We start from the raw sequence: 19,808 nt of genomic DNA on the forward strand, positions 1-19,808 counted from the left end.
TCAGTCAACCTTTTCTGAAGGGTGGCAGTAACTGGAGGCGGGCCTCCAGGTTTGGGGAAAGGGGTGAGCTGGCAGAGCACCCTAGTTTTCCAAGATCTGGGGCCTAACCACCATCCTGGGGCATTTGGAGTTCAGTTTTAAAAATACAAAGGAGACATCCAGAAATGCAACTCCAGTCCAAGGACACAGACAGAATTTTTTTATAAAGGCAGCAACTGCAAATTCCTCCCCGGAGAGGCTGCTCTCTAACTCATATGGGCTCAGCAAGAAGATGCACACACAAACCTCTCCCTTCGCACACTCCCTCATGCTCACGTTTCAAATGCTTTTTTGGAACTTGTCAAAAGGAAATTCCAGGAAGTCATAGCATTGATGAGCAAATTCCTCCCTCCCTATGAAGCAAGTGTTCATATTTGTAGGTACCTGAACAATTAGAATCAGCAAATGTCAGAGCTAGAAACAACCTGAGCATTAACGGGAGTTTCAGAACCAAATTCCAAACATCAGAATAAGAAGATTCCACTAAAGGTCAAAAATGTATTTATTTCTAATAGAGTCTCATACAGTCTTTTTTTAAAATTAGCATACCTTATTTACAATAGGTTCAAATGCATACTACTGACCAAAAACAATGGTGGATTTTAACTAACCATCATTTGGTTAAACCAACCCAATGACCACAGGTTAGTTTCATATTTTAATTATCTCCCACTTTGAAGTTTCAGGCTGTCACTCCCTCTCCCCACCACTACACACAAACACACACACAGAGGAATCTAAATATACCCACGGAGCCACCCGCTGCACCCTGAGGAGATAGGAAGGTACGCATATACAGTGCAACCCTTTACACACAGCTTGCTCTGTTGCTCACATTCCAGACTGCCACCGCTTTGTAAGTGCCATTTCAGAAAGCAAATCCTTTTAAAGCACAGATGGTAAAAGAGAAAATGAGAAAGACTTTCCCCAAGAAAAGGATACTTCCATTCCACTATGCTAATGCAGGCTCTTCGGATGGGGTTATTGAGTGACAAGCAGAAGAGGGCTCGAGCAGGTCTGCTGTTGGACGAGTTACCCTGTTTTTTGCTCTTGGCGTATTGCTGACGTTTTCTTTGGGAGAGAGATCCTACAGGTGGGGGTGCAGAGGCGCTCATAGTTTGGGCAGCCTTGGCCTGTCTAGCAGCATCGATTGCAGCTTGCCAAGACAGGACGGTCTGCTTGGAGCTATTCGGCTGAGAAGCTGGTCCTTCACCAGAAAGAGGCAGTCTGGTGCTTCTTGCATAGTTTGCCTCTGGGAAAAAGGAGAAAAAGAAAAATTAAAACAAAAAAAACAAAAAACAATGAGAATCCAGTGTCAGAAAAAAGCAAAGGTTTGTCTCCCACCAATAACAGGGGGGAATCGTTCCCATGTTTCTATTTTGAACCTCATGTCCTATTTTTCAGAAGCAGGGGTTTTGGTCAGCCAGAGCAGCAAGAAAAGCCTCTGCCCTGAGTGTCTGTCACACAGGACCACTGCTGCCTTATGCCCACGGCGGGTAGCACCTCTCTACATCCGTGTCTTCACAAGGAGTCTTTTAGTGCATCTCTTCAGACAAACTGAGGTCATTCCCACATTTATTCCACATCTTTTCTGACTTTTAAAACCCAGATATCTCTAAGTTAGCAGATATATACAACAGCTTTTCTCCAAAATAACTACCACCATCACACACACACAAAAAGGCAGTGCCAATAATTCAATAGTCAATCATTTTCAGGGTGTTACTCCAACATCTTTCCACAGCCACAAATGCATTTTTTTCAGCATGGAAAAAAAAATCCTCCACTGGCACCAGGGCAATATCAAAAGCCCCATAACAAATATCTAGATTATGCACTGACACTTCCTGCAAATGAAAATTCATGATACTTGGGACTCATTTCCTCCACAGGCTTCCGAAAACAGAAAACATCTTTAGGGCTTTTTTGCATTTTAAATTGCAGCCGCAGCAGCCAAGCCAGCATCCAGAGAAACAGACGAGGCAGGCCGCCTGCACCCCTACACCTAGCACAGAGAGGCTGGATTATGCCAGGGGCCCTCAAGGCCTAAGCAGGAATCATCTCAATGTAGACTGGCATCCAGGTGCACACAGGGCAGAACCCCAAAGGGGCTCCATGTGCAAAACCTCTCTGACTTTGGAACAGGCCACCACCCAGACAGGGCTCACCGGCATCTGCCTGCCTGCGGTCACAACCTCCTTACTGAGACAGAAGTCATAGTAAGCGTAACAGCAGAGGTAGAGGGATGGGCATTTGCAAAACCAATTCTTGCTAAGAAAAGAACAAGAGAGAGTCAAGGCAAGCACAGGTCTGCTTGCCCAGCAGCTTGAGAAGGGGGCCAGGGGGGCGGGCAGCGAACAGTCCTGAGCCCGGGAGGAGTCAGGAGTCATGCCAAGCCTTCCCTTGGGGAGCGCTCATCCGCAGGGGTGCCAGCCCACGGGGGGGTTGTTGGGGGTGGCGGTGACCTCCAAGGAGGAGGGAGCCGGGCTGACCAGGAGCTGCTCCTGCCTCCCTCGAACTGGCCCGGCCGGCGTGGTAACCGCACGTGGTGCCCGGGCTGGGGAGGGGAGCCCCACAGCGGCGGCGACTCCCCGGGCATTGCTAGGTTACCGACGTGTGCACAGCGGCGCTGGGAGCGGGAATACGCGCTCCACCAGACCCCTGGCCGGCGATTCTGAGACCCGGCCTCCCTCTCGAGGGGAGCGGTGAGCTTCACCCACTGGCGCGAAGGGTGAAACTGGGCAATCCTAGAATTTTCCGGATGCCACCAGAGACCTTCTTCCTAGTCAACCAGGGGGCGGGGAAGGAGGGGAAGGCGACAAGAGGCTCGAAAGGGGGTTCGGGCTGAAGACTAACAGCCACCACCCCCCCCCCCACCTCCATCGCTCGGGAGCGTCGGAGGAAAGTTGAGCCCGAGGACACTGAACCCGAATCACCTCGGCTGGCCGCCCCTCTGGCCGCACAGTACTCCACGGACTCCAGGGCCGCCCCTAACCCACAAATGCAGAATTAACTCTGACATTCAAGGCCTGAAGGGGAGAACGGAGTGGCTGTCACGCATCTCCCCTTTCTATGTAGATGACACCGAGCTAGCAGCATCCTCTCCAACCCTCTCAACCCACCCAGCGCATGAGAGACGGGAGGGGGGTGGGAAGGAAGAGGGGGTGGGAAGAGGAGGACCATGACAAGGATTAGATTTGGCAGCGGGTGCCTAGGCTCTGGCTGCTCACCGTTCGCGTGGTCCGCTTGCTGCTGCCGTTGATGCTGCATTTTTTTCATCATCATCATCATCATCATCCACGAACATTTATTGAGCGCCTACTGTGTGCAGGGCACTGTGCTGGGCGTTGGGGCGGAGGGGGGGACGGGTAAGGGGGTTACCGATAGGTAGGAGCCGCGGTCCCTGCCCTTATTCTCGCTTCAGCAGGGGGTGGGGAGGGACGAGGACAGATAACAGAAAATAAGAATAATTTATAAAAACCGCTCACCACCCACGCTCCCTCTTTTTCAAAAATGGAGCAAAATAAACTTTTTCTAAAAAATGAGATCAGATGTATATATTATCTTAATAATATATACATGTAATTTTTTGCTGCAAAGGAGAATTGGCTTGGTCCCCTCCTCTAGCGGAGGGACGCCGCGGTGATGCGGGCTCGGCCGCCGGGGCCGCTCCGAGCGCCCCCCATGCCCGCCCGCCCGCCTGCCTGCCGCGGTGCCCGGTGCCCGGTGCCCGCCGCCGCTGCCGCCCGCGCCGCCGCTGGCTCGGGACCGCGGGCAGCCGGAGATCACATCCGGGGACGGAGGCGCTCGCTCGCTCGCCTGCTCCGCGCCCGCCGCGCCGCGCCGCACGCCGGCTTCGCCCTGGCGACGCTGCGCGCCCGCCGCCGCCGTCCCCCTCCCTCCCCCCGCCCGCCCCGAGCCTCCCACGGGCCCGCCGCGCCCCGGCGATCGGCCGCCCGGCCCGGGCTCTCCCCGCACAGCCCGCGCGGTCGGGGTGGCCGCCGCGTGGGACTCGGGGTGCCACCACCCCGGCCTGGCTTGGCTGACCCGCGGGCGCCGAAGGGTTAAGCGCGCTCCTGCCGCCGGCCGCCCGGTTAACCCCCTCGGCGCCGCAGTGTGCTCTCCCCCTCTCCCCCGAAGGAGGCGGGCGGGGCCTTTGGGGCCCGCGGATGCGGAGTGCGGATTAACCGCTCCTCCCCCTGCATTTCTTCGGGGCTCGAGGGATGGGATGCTTAGGCTCCCGCCGCCAGCCTTGGCTCTGCGCGGCGTCCTCCCCTCCGCACACCTGGAGGAGGCTCCGCCCCCTGGGCGCACAGGTGCAGGCGGGCGGTCGTGGAGGGGCTCTGTCTGCCTGCCTCGGCGCTCTGGAGCCGGGCAAGCGCCCCCCTTTTCCTACAGCTCTTGCTGGTTGCGAGGGGAGGGGGGAGGATGGGGGAGTCCTGCTCTCTGGAGAGCGCTCACTGCTCGGGGTAACAGCACCTGCAGAGCTAACCAGGTTTCCAGAGCGTCCCCCCACCCATCCCCACCTGGCGCAGGTCTGGCGCTGCTGTGCGCTCTGAGACGGTTGGGAGGGGAGACATCCTTCTCTCTCTCTTCTTCTCTTCCTACCCAGTGCCCCCATCCTTCCTCTCCCCCCTCCCCCCACGTGCGTTTGGAGGCAGGTACAGGGAAGTAAAAGCTAAGGTCTTTCAAACGGCTTGTGTTGCTTAAAGAAATAGGGAGTGCTGCTGAGTCCCATGTGGGAGCTGAGGAGAGCAGTTTGTTTTCTGGTACCTTCACAGTCTTGTATTTGGGATGGAGGGGTTTGCAAACGGCAGCTCCTGTCTAGAGGGAAAATACTGTATCTAGTGGATGACTGATAGTTCTTATTTAGCGTTGTCCTGGCTGTTGGAGAGGGGCGTCTGCTTTGTTACTGCGCAAGGTTCGATTTATTTGCTTTTGTTCTGATCTGCATGTTGCCACAGCCTTTGAGAACAGTGTCTTTAAAGCAACAATAAAGCAAAAAGCTCAGCATGAAATAAGAAATTAAGGGAAGTGCTCTTTGGCCCAAGAAGGTACACTGGGGCATCCTCAATTGTTGGGGGCCGCCTGGGGAGAAAGAGTGGGGACCAAACAGAAGTCTCTGCAGGGCCCTTCCTGAGAGAGGTGTCGGGACTGGAAGGCTGGAAACAACCAGGCTCCTATCCTTTCTTTTTTTGCTTTGTTTTTGGAGAAGAGGAGAGGCAGGGGAAGAGCCCTGTGGCCTAATAGTAATATAAGCTGGCCTGGGCCACCTCATCTGAGGCTGCTGCTGAGCCCAAATCTGAAGGGACGGAAGACAGTTCCCTTCAAAGAACTTTCCCATTCAGGGACCCCTGAGTCCTGAAGTATATATAAAATTCACAAGTACAGCTGTCACTTTCAGAACTCTAGGTCTAAAGCTTTGCCTCTTGAGACCTATTCTGCCAAATCCCACCCTAATGTTTGCTCACAATTCACTTCAGTTCAGCCAGCTTCATAAGGCACCTGTTAAGAAGAGAGCCTAGGCTGGGTGTCGTTGGGACAAATCTATGGCACCTCCCTCAAGGATCTACAATCTAGTGAAGGAAGAAAAGTGTGTGTACATCTCTAATACCATGCAGAACATGGGAGCTATTACACGTATGAAGAAAGTGCTATGCCGACATCAAAGAGATTCTTTATAATTGGGGCCATCTGAGACGCTTTCACAGAAGAGATGGCATTTTAACTGATCCTTAAAAAGTGAGGAGGAGGGGAGGGGGAGGGGTGAATCGGTGGAGGAAGGGGCAATTTTAGGGCAGTGAAGCTGTTCTGTATGATACTGTAATGGTGGACGCAGGACATTTGTCAAAACCCGTGGAAGTGTTCAACACAAGGAGTGAACCCTGATGTCAACTATGGACTTTGGTTAATAATCATGTATCAATATTGGTTCATCAATTGTAACGTGTACCACACTAATGCAACATGTTAATAAAGGGGGCAACTGTTGAGGGAGGGGGTATATGGTAACTCTGTACCTTCTGTGCAATTTTTCTCTCTTTTTTTCTCCTCCTTCTTCTCCCCGAAAGACCCCCAGTACATAGTTGTATATTCTAGTTGTGGGTCCTTCTGTCTGTGCTCTATGGGATGCCACCTCAGCATGGCCTTACGAGCAGTGGCATGTCCGCGCCCAGGATCCGAACCAGCGAAACCCTGGGCCACCCAAGCGGAGCGCACGAACTTAACCACTCGGCCACGGGGCCAGCCCCTGTGCAATTTTTCTGTAAACCCAAAACGGCTCTACAAAATAAAGTCTATTAAAAATACATGACCAATCTTATTGGGCATAAATAGGGTAAAAGGAATGAGCTTTTGGGGAAAGAGTGAAGCGAGGGAGACTGACGTGCAGGATGGGATGTGTCTGAAAATGAGCGCAGTGCGGTTGAGGCGCCGGACGCCTGGGCTGGGACGATGCAAAGCCAGTGGAAGAAGCCTTGCTGGCTTGCTAAGAAAACCAGATTTATCTTCTCTGCAGCAGGAGCCAGTAAAGGTGTTTAAGCTGAGAAATGACATAATTAAATTATGACTCGGGTCCCCGGGTTTTACACTTTAGGTCTTAAAGAGTTTGTGGAATCAGAATTTTTAACATTTTTCCATCCCAGCTTCCAAGTCCCGCCTTTGCATTGTGTCCAGCAAGACCTTTTTTTTGAGGGCTTTCATTCAGCACAGCTCTGAATGCTTTGGCCCGTTGGGTAATTTAAATATTTATATTCCCATGATAATTTGAATTACTAAATAGATAAAAAATAAGAGCCAATGTTTTTTAAGGGCTTCCTATGTGCCAGGCACTAGCGTAGGCACTTTACATGTGTTAACATGTAATTCTCATAATGAGCCTGTGAGACAGGTGCCTTAATACCCTCATTTTACAGATGACAAAAACGAGACATCAAGGAGTTAAGTAATTTGCCCAGAACCACACACAATTGTTTAGTGACTGAGACAATAAAACATGAGGAAAGGCTAGAATAAAAGATTTCAGTTCTAAATCAGCCACATGTGATAAGACCCGATTATGTCACTAACACAATTGTGGAGTTATAGATCCCAAGCCTTTATGTATAAAATACTCCCGTTTAAAGGCACCAAGCTGGCATTCTAGACATGGTTAACTGCATGTATTTCATTTCAAAAAAGCCGTACTGAGCCTCAGTGTGGAGCCTCACCACCTCACACCCCTGGATCATTGACTAGGTGCCCCATCATTTCTCCTCCGACAAATAACTCATCTTGTGCTCAAAAAGCACCATGTCACTTCCCTCACCAAAAAAATAGCTCGTTCTTCCTTCCTTTTATGTCGGATCTGAACTCCTCTGCCCAGCTTTCAACCTTATCATTTCGCACCATTCACCTTCACTGAGGTCAGCAGTCTCCTCATTAGGCGGTGAACATGCTGTGCTCATTTCTGACTCTCTGCCCCAGCTCCTGTTTATCCCCTGACCTGAAATCCTGCCTTGCTGACCTCTAACTAAACCCTCCCTATTTAACAAGGCCTCATCAAGTTCCTGCCTCCTCCCGGAAGCTTTCTCTGATTTCTCCAGCCACAGCAAACATATGCACGCTCCCATCCCCCACAACCCCCACCTTCCCTTCCCTAAAGACCTACAGCACCTGGTTATTCCTTTGACCACAGACCCTCTTGTGTCTTGTTTGATTGCTTCTTGGCTATAAATCCTGTCTTTCCAAACAGTGCAGGTCCCTAAGCAAGGATCACCTCCTTAGCCCCCTCCCCCCACTGCCAAGTGTTCTGCTCACAGCAGGCACTAAATACTCTGCTTAATCTGCACAGGATCATAAAAGCCCACAGATATCACTAGAAATTATCAGCTAATATTTACAAAAATCCCATAAATTTTATGGCAGGACACTTGGCCCTTAGATGGTAAAAAATACAAACAGAGGGGAAATTGAGTCCTTTGTACTCCAGGAATTCTAACTAAGGAAGACAAACAGATCCTGAAGGCTCTCTGCAGAACACACCCATAGACAAACTCTAAAGTTAGGTCTGAATGAGTCTCATTATGCTCAGGCCCTCATGCTAAGAGGCTAGCCCTGACCCACTGACCACCAGACAGGTGAATAAAGGGGGTGGGGACATCTGTTCCAGGTAGAGGAATGGCATGCACAAAGTCAGGCAGAAAAGTCCAGACGATGTGCAGGCGTCAGTAAGTAAGTGGTTAGGCTGGGACCCGGTGGTACTTCAGAGATAGCGGTAATAAGTGAGGTTGCACAGGCAGGACGGAGTGGGGTGACGAAAAGTCCCCAAAATCTGGCTCACCAGCCTGGGTGTTGTTTTGTAGGCCAGTGGTTCTCAAGCTTTTTGGTCTCAAGACCCCTTTACACTCTTAAAAATTATGGGAGACCCCAAAGAGGTTTTGCTATGTAGACTTTATCAATTGATATGTACCATATTCAAAATTCAAACTGAGAACATTGAAAACATCATTTATAATTCACTTTAAAATACTAATAAGCCAGTTACATGTTAACATATTTTTTTTAAGAAAAGTAATTTTATTTTCCAAAACAAAATAGTGAGAAGGATGGTGTTCTTTCACGTATCTGCAAATCTCTTTACTTTCTGGCTGAAAAGAAGACACAAGATTCTCATATCTTCTTCAACATTCAATTTGTAGCACCAGAATGTTTGAGGTGAAGTGTATGAAGAATATCCAGCCTCACACAGATGTGTATTTACAGAACGGGGGACTGTTTTGTTTGTTTTTTTTTAAAGATAGGCACCTGAGCTAACATCTGTTGCCAATCTTCTTCTTTTTTTTTTTCTTCTCCCCAAAGCCCCCCGGTGCATAGTTGTATATTGTAGTTGTAGGTCCTCCTGGCTGTGCTATGGGGGACACCGCCTCAGCATGGCTTGATGAGCAGTGCCATGTCTGCGCCCAGGATCCAAACCAGCAAAACCCTGGGCCACTGAAGCAGAGCGTGGGATCTTAACCACTGGGCCACGGGGCCGGCCCCAGGGGGACTGTTTTAATAGCCTTTTCAGATAATTTTGGATATTCTTTGCTATGACACCAAAACTCAACTTTTAAAGGTCAGTTGAAATATGGAATTTGAAACCATATCAGTGAAACTTTTCATAGTCTGTTACATTAAAATCTATCAATTTATATTGCACTTTGAATGGATCTTTTTACCCATGCATAATTTGATAACATCATACATTGGTCATTTGGAAAATATTGGTTCATTGAGTTACACAGATTTTCCAAATGTTGACACATTTCATTATCCACTATCAAAAAACCACATTCATTGTTATCACCACCAGTCTCATCAGAAAGTCTTCAAGTATTGGGAAGCTGTCAAACTCTCGGTGGTAGATAGTTTTTCAAAATTCTAATTTTCACATGAAAGCTCAAATTTTATAATTGGCACAAATACTGTCAAGTTTTTTCTTTGAGGTGACTGGCTCGTTTCATTCATTTTCAAGAAAATATCTGCCAGATACTTAGGCCTGAGTAACCAAAGTTTGTCAGTAAAAATGATTTTCCATGAAAAAGCAACCCACTCAGCTTCGCACCTCCAACGATGCACAAGTGAGACAACCATTGTATGCAGCAGAAATGTGTTATGCATAGGTCCTAATTTGTCACCCAGATTATTAAGACATCTCCACAAGGGTTGAGATTTAAATAAAACTAAAAATTTTTATTGCTTCATCAAGGATACTCTTAAGTAAAATCAGCAAATTGTTTTCACTGCAAGTGCATAACAGAGATTGTGCATAGCAGAATGTCCACCAGCACACTTGGGTATCACTGCCTTGATTTATAAGACAGCAACAGTTTTAACTACTGTTGATTTTGCACCATCGGTGCAAATGTCAACACAGTGGAAAAGGCAAAGAAGTCTCAGTGTTACTATGAAAATAGTTTTGACCTCAAAGACCCCTTGAAAGGGTCTTAAGTTCCCCCGGGTGGGGTTACTAGATAAAATACAGAATGCTCAAATATTGCTTGGGACATATTTATACTAAAAAATTATTTGTTTTTTACTTGAAATTCAAACAATTGGGCATCCTACATTTTTAACTGCTACAACTGGCAGACTTACCTTTTGCGGGGTCCAGAGACCACATTTTGAAAATAGCTACTGTGGGGCCATTTTTGAGCAGAGAAGTGATAGCAGAGTTGTGCTTCATGAAAATAACCCTAACCCCAGCGGGCAGGATGGATCAGAGGGCGGTAAGATTGATAGGTGCAGGAAATTCTGATGGGTCAATTAAAAAGATGTTTCTTCTTAACTGTAGTTACTAAGAGGAGCAATGCTACTGTAAGCTTGGGCAAGGAAAACAGAAAGACCCGCGGGAGGCAGGCCCCCGCCTGGTGGGGTCCCCTATCTGTGACGCTAACTAGCCACCCTCCTCCCACCCCAACCCCCCATCAGGATTTCTTGATTACAACTGACTTATACTCCACCCGGCAAAATTTAAAGGCCTTTCTTCTTGCTTTGGCTGCATGGAAAGTAGAGCCCAGCTGGTCTTTATCCTTCGTCAACTAACTATTCGCTTGAAGAGGAGGATTTATGTTTCACATCAGACTAAGTAATTCCAGTTCCTTTAACTAGTTCATTCCCATCCCCCTTGCCCCAATTCTTAAATCTTATCCCTCACTCTCTGATACAGCAAATCCTCTCCATTTCCCCAATTGGGAAATCCTGGCAGAGTCTACTATGTACAGTCAACACCCCATTATCTGCGCTGACTGAGGGAAGTAGTGACGGGGGCAGGTCTTAAGTTTCCCATCTGTGAAATAAATTGGTTATAAAACATGATCTCTAAGGGTTCTTACCATTCTAATATGGTGTATTGGAGAACCTAGACTTTGGGGCCAGGTAAATTTGGACTCAAATCCTGGCCTTGCCAGCTACTAGCCATGTTGCTTTAGGGAGGTCACTTAACCTCTTGGGGCAACACAAGGGTAATATCACCCATCTCATTGATTTATTGCAAAGATTTAGAATAATGTTGTAGAGCCCCTGACACACACCATCAAGTTGAATCATATAGCTTATGTGAATTTAAATATACGCAATTACAGGGAGAGGGAGGGAGGGAGGGAGGGAGGGCACCATTTAAGTGGTGCTGGCAGGAGTCTGCCCTTACTTTGCATGCTCTGACTTGAGAACTTAACTCCCTGCCCCCATGAAGATCAATCCACTGTAATGGCTCTCCTTTGTGTTAACAGCATTCCGTCATTCAATAAGCCCAAAGCAATAGAACACAGTTGGGTCTTTAGTAGTCTTTGTGTTTTCCTTAATTTTAATTTCTGGTATACACTTTAGTATTTAAGATTCAACAGTCAATACTGATAACCCCCAAAGCAGATCAAGTGGAAGGACAGAGACGATAGTAAAATAGGTGTTTACATACATGCACATAAGTACTCCCCAATGGCACAGGGCGAGCATGCAAGTGGAGACACACGCGCACACGCAGCACACCCCACATTGGGTTTAGTCAACACCACTGCACAGCTGCCTCCAGGTTAAAAGAATTAGCTAACCACTGGAAATAAAATCGGTGTATTCACACGCTGTAATGGAAAAATAACACAAGTCTGCATCTGATCAACCACAGGAGCAAATTTATGAGGACAGGAAGTTGTTTGGGAGCCCCAGAGAGTCAATAAACGTCAGAAATTTTATAGTTCAAACATTATAGTTTCCTTTCTGTTTCTTCAGAGCAGTCGTTTAAACATTCAATTCACAAAACAAAAACTGAAGTTAAAATGGCACCAGAATCTCTCAGACCTGACACCTACCATACACAGACTCGTTTACTTTTCTTAATACTTTAAAAGAATCTAAGTTACAAATCCTTGATACTGACATAAGCCTTTTCAACTTTTAAATCAATGTTTTGGTGGGAGCATTAAGTAGGAACTAATAAATATATTAAGAATCTTCATTTCATCAATTTTACCGATAAAACTCTTAGAAATAAACAGTACAAATCTTGAGTGCTTTGTACCCCTTTAATCCCCTTCGGTTAACAAAGTAGAGAGTACTTAGCCAATTTAGGAACACTTCTTTCTGTTTGACAAAAACACAATATGAAAATGCAGTAACTTCTCTTGGCTTCTTAGTAACTTCAAATGAATGCTAAAAATTGGAATGGGACTATGGGTTTGAAAATTTGATAAAATAGCCAGATTTTTATATATCCTAGGTTATCAGAACATACACACACACACACACACACACACACACAAAAGTGCCACTTTTAAAAGCTTCCATTGAGAAACTTTTATAATTGAAGAGGAACATTGTAGGAGCCAAAAACACTTACTTGGAGGAGAATCATTATACAAACTTAGATAACTCACTGAGGATTATCTGTTTTGTGTTCTGATAACCAGGTTGGCACTATATTGCATCCAAAAATATGGGACTTTCTATTTGTCAGTTTTATCTTTTTTTTAGGTTGCTATTTTTAATGTGTGTTTATAATACACTGAAGACATCTCAGTCAATCATGTATTGAGCAAAATAATCACCATGGCAGGGAGACACACATGGTAGTCTTTATTGTCAACATGTCTATAAAACTGAATAAATATTTGTTAGTGTTCCATTTTGATAAATACAAGGAACACATGGGGCTGAAAGGGAAACATAGCAAGAGCTCCATAATTTTTCAAAGACTGACACTACTTTAGTGGTAAATAACAAACAATGCCAGCGTAGATGGGAGGGTTTTTGCAAACACACTACATCAGAAACAGACCAGACCTTTGATGATGTGGCAGAGTGACCAAGTGGGTAAAAGACAGAATATTGGACATCCTGTCCCATGAGGTTAAATGCTTCAGTGGTATAAAAGGTCTTCAGGAGTCTTAACTTTCTACCCACAGCTGGCTCCCCGTTCCCTTCCCTTCCCTCTAGCAGGTCTCTCCTTGATGTCCTTCCCCAGCTCCTGCCTGAGTTCCTTTCAGCATCCAGAGGCCTTCCTCCTTAGAATTTTCTTCCCTCCAGTCCCGTTACTTCCTCCTCCAAATATTTCTTCACAAATCTCCAAAATGCCCCCAAATACTATAGCTCACTGTAGACGGCTGAATGCAAAATGAATAAAAAAGAATCTTACAGAAAGAGCCAGAAGATTGGGGTTCTCATTTTGGCCGCACTTAGCTGACATCCTAGAACTGGGCAACAGTGCACTTTAGAGCTAGAAAAAGGGAAGAAGAGTGAGAGGCTCGGAAGCCCAGCTCTGCTGTTACTGGCTGGGAGAACTTCAGCAATCACATTCTTTCTGAGCTTGCTTCTTCATCTGTGAAGTACCTACCCCATGAGATCACAGGGTGTAAGAGGATCACAGGAGATTGGCATGGGAAAGCATTTTATCAACTATAAAGCAGGAGACCCATGATTTCCCAAGTGTAGTTCCTACAACATCAGCATCAGCTGAGAACTTGCTAGAAATGCAAATCTCCAACTCCCCCCAGACCTACTGAATCAGAAACTCTGGAGGTGGGGCCCACAATCTGTTTCAACAAGTCCTCCAAGTAGTTCTGATACACGCTGAAGTTTGAAGACGCTGCACCATACACATGATCTGCTTCTCTTCTGGTTGCAGTTTTCTACGGTTCTGAACAGATTCTCCCAGTGCAAGGAGTTAATGCCCTTACATTGCAACAGTACTTCTCATGTGAAGAGCACAATAGCTTATTCTCTTCTGTTCTCTTCCTGATTCTCACAAAATCCCAAGAAAGTAATGCAATTGGATCCATTTCATGGAATCCCAGAGCACTTATAATGTGAATCATACAATTTATGACATCTTTGAGGACTGGGAAATATTTTACCACACGGCCAGCCCAACAACTTGATGGAAAACTCTGTGCTGCGGTTTCAAAGATACCAGAAAGATCAAATTCTACATGTTTCCACCCAGCTCACTGATGCCAGAAATTCCATCATCACAGCTTAAAGCTCTCGTCTTCCACCTGAAACACTAATATCCCTGGAAATAGCAGCGAGCCCTTGACTTCTCTGGTAGGGGAGAGGGAAGGAAGAGAACATGAGCACCTCGTTCTCGGGAAGGGGGAGGCCCACACTTGCTTTAGGAAGCGTGCCCTAAAGGGGTATCTAGGGTCATTACAGGCACCTTTACTTCCTTCACAATTTTGCCAAAGGCCAGGTGTGCACACAGAACCAGGTGTACCTCGTAGGTGCATAAAACCTTAAGGATTGACTTGGGGAGTCTCGGGCTGAAGGAGGAACAATGAGTAGACCACAGCAGAGACAGAAGCATGTGGGCAGATTCCTACTTTTTGGTGCACTAGGAAAGAGAGAAATCCTCCCTAATAATCAAGGAAATGGATCTTCCAATTTCATTTGGTCCCCTTCTTCCTTACCTGTCTATACATTTGACATTCTGGTGTCCCTTTTTTCAAAAGTAATGTCTTGTATTTATGTTGTACCTTATAGTTTACAAAGCACTCTTATGTGCAATATTTCATTTGCTCACTACAGCTCTTTGAGGAAGAGAAAATTCCTCATTTTACTGAGGAAGAAACTTGTGCAAAGCTGCTGCCAGTAAGTAGCAGAGCTTCCTTAGATTTGAACCCTGGTTTTCTGACTCCCAGCCTACTTCTTTAATCTTAGTGCGTATTTTCAGTCTGGTTTGCACCCTCCTGCCGAGATGATCCGTGCATTACTGCTCCACTCCCACACTCTCTTAAAGAGAGGGACGCCAGGGCTGTGGAGCCCTGGTGCAGAGCATGAATCCCAGGCTGCCATCATTCGAGCAGGTTCCCAGTTTGCTCCCACTGTGCACCTCCTCCCTGCTTTTAGAGCACAAAGCTTAATGATTCCACAGATGGGTGACGCTGTCAGCCACAGAAAAGAGATTCTGCTACACACAACTGTACTCTGAAAATATCGCCGTGGAAGTGTATCGCTGAGTCACAGAGTGTGCAGGGGAACTTCGACAGGCCAGGCCCTTCTGGTGACGAACTCCACAGGGCTCTGCAAGGTGGCCGAGAGCATGGTCTTTCCCTGACTCTAGGCAGAGGGCTGCTGAGACGAAGCTGGGAAGACACTCTTTGCACTATCATTGAGGTCAGGACACTTGTTTCATATATAGGAGTTTGGCCTAAAGTTTTCTAAAATTCCTTCCGAGCCTGCCATTCTAATTTATACACGACAGAAGGCTTTATTTTGTTACCTGGCGGGGTTGGTGATTGTAAGGCCCTCCCCACTTCCCACTGCTTCCTGCTCTCAGAAGGCCAGCTCCTGACTCCTCGCTACGCACCAGCCCTGGCTCGCCATCCTGGCTCACTTGGAAAGCCTGACTCCCTTCTCTCGGCCTAGTTCAATCTTACCTCTCTGTCCGTTTCCAGCCTGGGCCCTCTCCTGCCATTTAGTCTTCCCCAACCACTCCATGGTTTGTTAATCCTTTTTTCCTTTAATCTCCCACAACTATAGAAAGTGTGCTGATCATTCCATCACATAATAAGCGGGAAGAAAACTGAATGGAGAGAGACACAGAACCTGGGCTCCATTGTTGACACCTCGTAACTGCTGGCGAGTTACTTTCCCTTTCTGAAAAATGCCCCAAATAGTGAAAGTCTACCTGGTAAAGGCTAAATTAGATCAGTCATTTTTTTAAGTCATTTATTTTATCTTTAAAACATCCTCAGAAACTACATGGTCCTGTGGACATGTAAGACAAATGATGATAAATGAAATGCAGACATGTCAGCTGAAACTGTTCCTCAGAATGTTCAAGTTAAGGGGAACTTTAGAGATCACTGACCTAGCTGTCTCTCTCCTCACTTGATCGATAAGAAGCTGAAGCCCCGAGAAGGGAATACCTTACTCACATGCCCAGTTGGTTAGTAGGAGATTCAGGACCAGAGTCCAGATTCCCAGTTTTATTTTGTTTTGTTGATCCAGTAACCACATAGCATTCATTTCAGAACAAGAAGCTTTTGATCCTTCCAGATATAGCATCTTCCTAAGTGTTTAAGGGGAGCAGCTACTATTTTAAGTAAACAACGTGCAAATGCACTGTGACCAGCTGGGCTGGATAAGCCTCAGGAAATGTGTGTAATCCACGATATTATAAGATGGCAGTCTGCAAGGTAAGACATCCTCCCCATAGCAGATCCTCCTGCCTGCCATAACAGGTCCAGCAGAAGATCACCGACCATCGGGCTTCATGGTCCCGTCTAATCTGGCCCCATCCTAACCTTCCAGCATCGTTCCTGACTGGGACATTCCACTCAAACTTGCTGTTTCTCACATACCTTATGCCATTGCTGATTCTTAAACCTCCACCTCACTTCTGGGCACAGGAGCCCACGGGGAAGTTGTTAAATCTGCTCCGTGACCTCTTGAAGTTTGCAATTGGGTGAGGCAACTACTCAGTCGGAACATGGGTCCAGACCTCACGGTGCTTCCACCCTTTCAGGAACTGTGGGCATGCCCTTTCCAGGATAAAAGCGCTTTTCTTTCCTCTTTTGGCTTTCTAACACCACCTCAGGTGGAGTGCCACTGTGTGGAGCCCAGACAATTGTCATGCTGTGGCCAGAGATGTTTAATTGGATTTTAAAAGATGAGAAAGCAGCAGGGAGCTGATTGTCAGCCCTCTGACAAGGTCGAGCAGCATAGGTGGCCTGGCAGCACAGAGCAGGGGAGGCCTGCCCCGTGTCGATTGCTGTCTCCACCTGGGGGCAGGGAGGGCTGAGGAAAGGGGCGGAAATGTGACACTGGTGGTAGAGCCTCCACGAACTCACTGCCAGATTGTCCTATCTTCTGTGTTTACCTCAAGAACTGGACTCTCTCAGGAGGCGACCAAGACTTCCCTTTTTAACTTACCCCTCATAAGAAAAACTTCTCTAAGCTATAATATGGATAATTTACTTGCTGTTTTTAATAACACTTTTCCATTTCCATGCTATCCCTTAGGCCTCACCAAGCCTCTGAGGTAGGTGGTCAGGGAAAATATTATCACCCCCAGTGTATAAAGGAGTAAACTAGATTAATTAAGTTGGGACATGAGGTTGTCCAAGGTTATACAACTAGTAAATGGTCAAGCCAGAACTCGAGATCAGTTGTCAAAGATCACTGATGAAACAGTAGATAAAAGCTGTTTCAGACATGACAAGTATACAGTTCCAATTCCTGCATCTTAATACTATTTGCCAAAGAAATAAAGATCTCTTTGTTGTGACAGTGCATGGAGAGCAGGCTGTGCCCTAAAGGCTAATTAAAAATGGAGGTTCCCACACGCACCCTTCATCCTTGGATTGACAGAGACTTCACACAGAAACACAGACATTTCCAGGGCACACGAGGATGTCTATGTGCTCTACTGCTTCTAGGCAGAGAGTTTATTGGTCCATGAGAAAGCTAGTCACTAAGGAGAACTCACGGATGCCACTCTGAGACAGATAGTATACAGTGTGGCCATGAACCCAGATTGCTAGATTCATCTTCAAGATGAATGGGGCTCTGGCAGATCAAATCTGCCACTGGATATGCAAAGTGATTCTTTCACATTATTTTTCTCAGAAAGATCTTAGATAGGAGAAAACCTTGAGAATAAACATGTTTTCCTAATGCTGGTCTTTAAGACTGCCACCCTCCTCACACACCATTGTTAAAAGCTTGGGGGATGATAGTTTTCCTGAAACCAAGGACAGCATTCATCCTTTCAGTCTTGCCTGTGAAAACATTTTCACTTTTCTCTCAGTATGATCTACACATCACTGAGAAAGTATAGAGAGCAGCTACAGGCCTGTGAGAAAACTGGCTAGGTGGTCACCAGGAGCAGTGGCTCAGAGAAGACCGGAATATTCAAGTTTGTTTCTTAGACAGCAACTAAGCCAAACCAGCCAGAAACATTGACACTCTTCAGAGAGCTTTGTGTGCCCAAAGCAACTGGATTTCAACATGCATTTTGTTAATGTAGCTCCTATAAATTCATGGTGTTGAGAGAATACGAAAGAGATACTATCCTAGTCCAAGAAGAATTTACAATCTCAACACACTTAGGAATAACTCAAGAGACTTCAGGTTTCTAGAGGACAGAGTAAAGATGTTTCCACCCACATTCTTCTCTCAGAAATTACTCTAAAAATAATAAGGAAAAAATCCATCTTTGATGAAACTTAAAGATATTTGTAACCCTGAAGCATAATACATGAAGAGATAAAGCACGTGAGGAAAGATAAATGATTTAGCAGAACAGAAGAAGGCAAATTTTAGGACCCCCAGAGACAGATTCCAACAGAAAGCAAACCAATCAACCCCCTGAAAAAGAACAGAAAGTCACAGGAATTGGGGCACCAGGTACTATAAAAAGCTGCGGTTGAGGTTCCAGTCTGATAATAGTAGCGCAGCTTGATCAAACTGTCTCATCTACAGATAAAACTTAAAATCAGGACAAATTCTTTTTTAAACAATGAAAATATTGGAGAGTGACCAAAAGGAGGCCGAAACCGGGGGGAAGTTAACCCTTGAAAGACAAGAACTACACTGGGTGAGATTTGATGTTTGTGGCTTTTTGCCTAAGGTGACTCCTTATCTGTGCAGTGTGGGTTGGCAAATCTGTAGTCTTTCTGCCTTGAGGTGTTAGAAGGCAGAGTTTAGAGAGGCTGGAAAATTATAAGGGAAATCCATGAAAGGAGGGCTCCACAGAGGGTATGATCCCAAAAGTTTGAATATAAACTCTACCTAAATCCTTTGTTGACCACTGTGGTATTATTTCATGGGGGAGACTCCAGCAAACCCAACAAAAACAGCAGCCACTAGCTGGAAGAACTTAGGGGGTATTTCAGCCATTGCCAACCTCAGAGGAGGCAGAGTTTGGAGTCTGAGTGCATCAAAGTTGACTTATTTCAAGAACAAAAATCAACACTTTTTGGATGAAAATACCTGAATCCAGAGTCTTTAAAATTCATTGTTCACAATGTCCTGTATAGAATCAAAAGTTATTAAATACAGAGGACATAAATATATGATGCATAGTCAAGAGGATAAAAGGAAATTAATAGAAACCAATCCCAAGGTGACACAAATGTTAGAATTAGTAAACAAGATTTTTCATTATATCTGATGAGTTCAATAAAGAGATAGACATGATGAATGAAATGAGTCAGACTCTCAGCAAAGAAAGTGAAACTAGAAAAAATGAAAAGTCTAGAACTAAAGCATATAATAACAGAAATTTTAAAATTTTTCACTAGATAGGCATAAGAAAAAATTGGAGGAGGCAGAAGAAAGAAAGACTCCATGAACTTTAAGACTTGTTGGTAGCATTTTCTCCAATCTAAAGTACAGAGAGATAAAAGACTAAAGAAAAATGGAAGATACTCAGGGACTCGTGGTTCAATATGAAACAGTCTAATATAATCACCAAACAGAGAGGAAAGAGAAAGAATGAAACAAAAATAACGTTTGAAAAAAATAATGGCTGAAGGTTTCCCAAATTTGGTGAAAAATATTCAACAAGCTCAGAAAAATGCAAGCAAGATAAATACAAAGAAAAACCACACCTAGGCACATTATGATCAAATTGTTGAGAGCCAAAAATAAAATTTCAAAAGATGCCAGAGGAAAACAACATATTACACATAGACTGAAGAATAACAAAACAAATGACAGATGACTTCTGATAGGAAAAATTAAGTACAGAAGACCATGAAAGGGTGTCTTTAAAGTGTTAAAAGAAAAAAATCAAAACTCAGATTTCTATATCC

The 19,808-nt window shown here is 45.7% G+C and overlaps 1 protein-coding gene across 18 annotated transcripts in view; it reads right to left on the bottom strand.

Annotated features, from left to right (window-relative positions):
- CACNA1D (calcium voltage-gated channel subunit alpha1 D) overlaps positions 1-3,588 on the bottom strand; it is a 319,702-nt gene extending 316,114 nt beyond the window's left edge. For all 18 annotated transcript variants that reach the window (XM_070492885.1, XM_070492880.1, XM_044755118.2 and 15 more), the window contains exons 1-2: positions 3,270-3,588; positions 982-1,291 (exon numbers count right to left, since the gene is read on the bottom strand). In XM_070492885.1, coding sequence (XP_070348986.1) covers positions 982-1,291; positions 3,270-3,336 — 377 coding nt within the window. In that variant the 5' untranslated portion in view covers positions 3,337-3,588. The remainder of the gene's footprint in view (positions 1-981; positions 1,292-3,269) is intronic.
- Positions 3,589-19,808: the final 16,220 nt, after the last annotated feature.

Source organism: Equus asinus, chromosome 21, assembly GCF_041296235.1.
Source record: "Equus asinus isolate D_3611 breed Donkey chromosome 21, EquAss-T2T_v2, whole genome shotgun sequence".
Classification (NCBI taxonomy): Eukaryota; Metazoa; Chordata; class Mammalia; order Perissodactyla; family Equidae; genus Equus; species Equus asinus.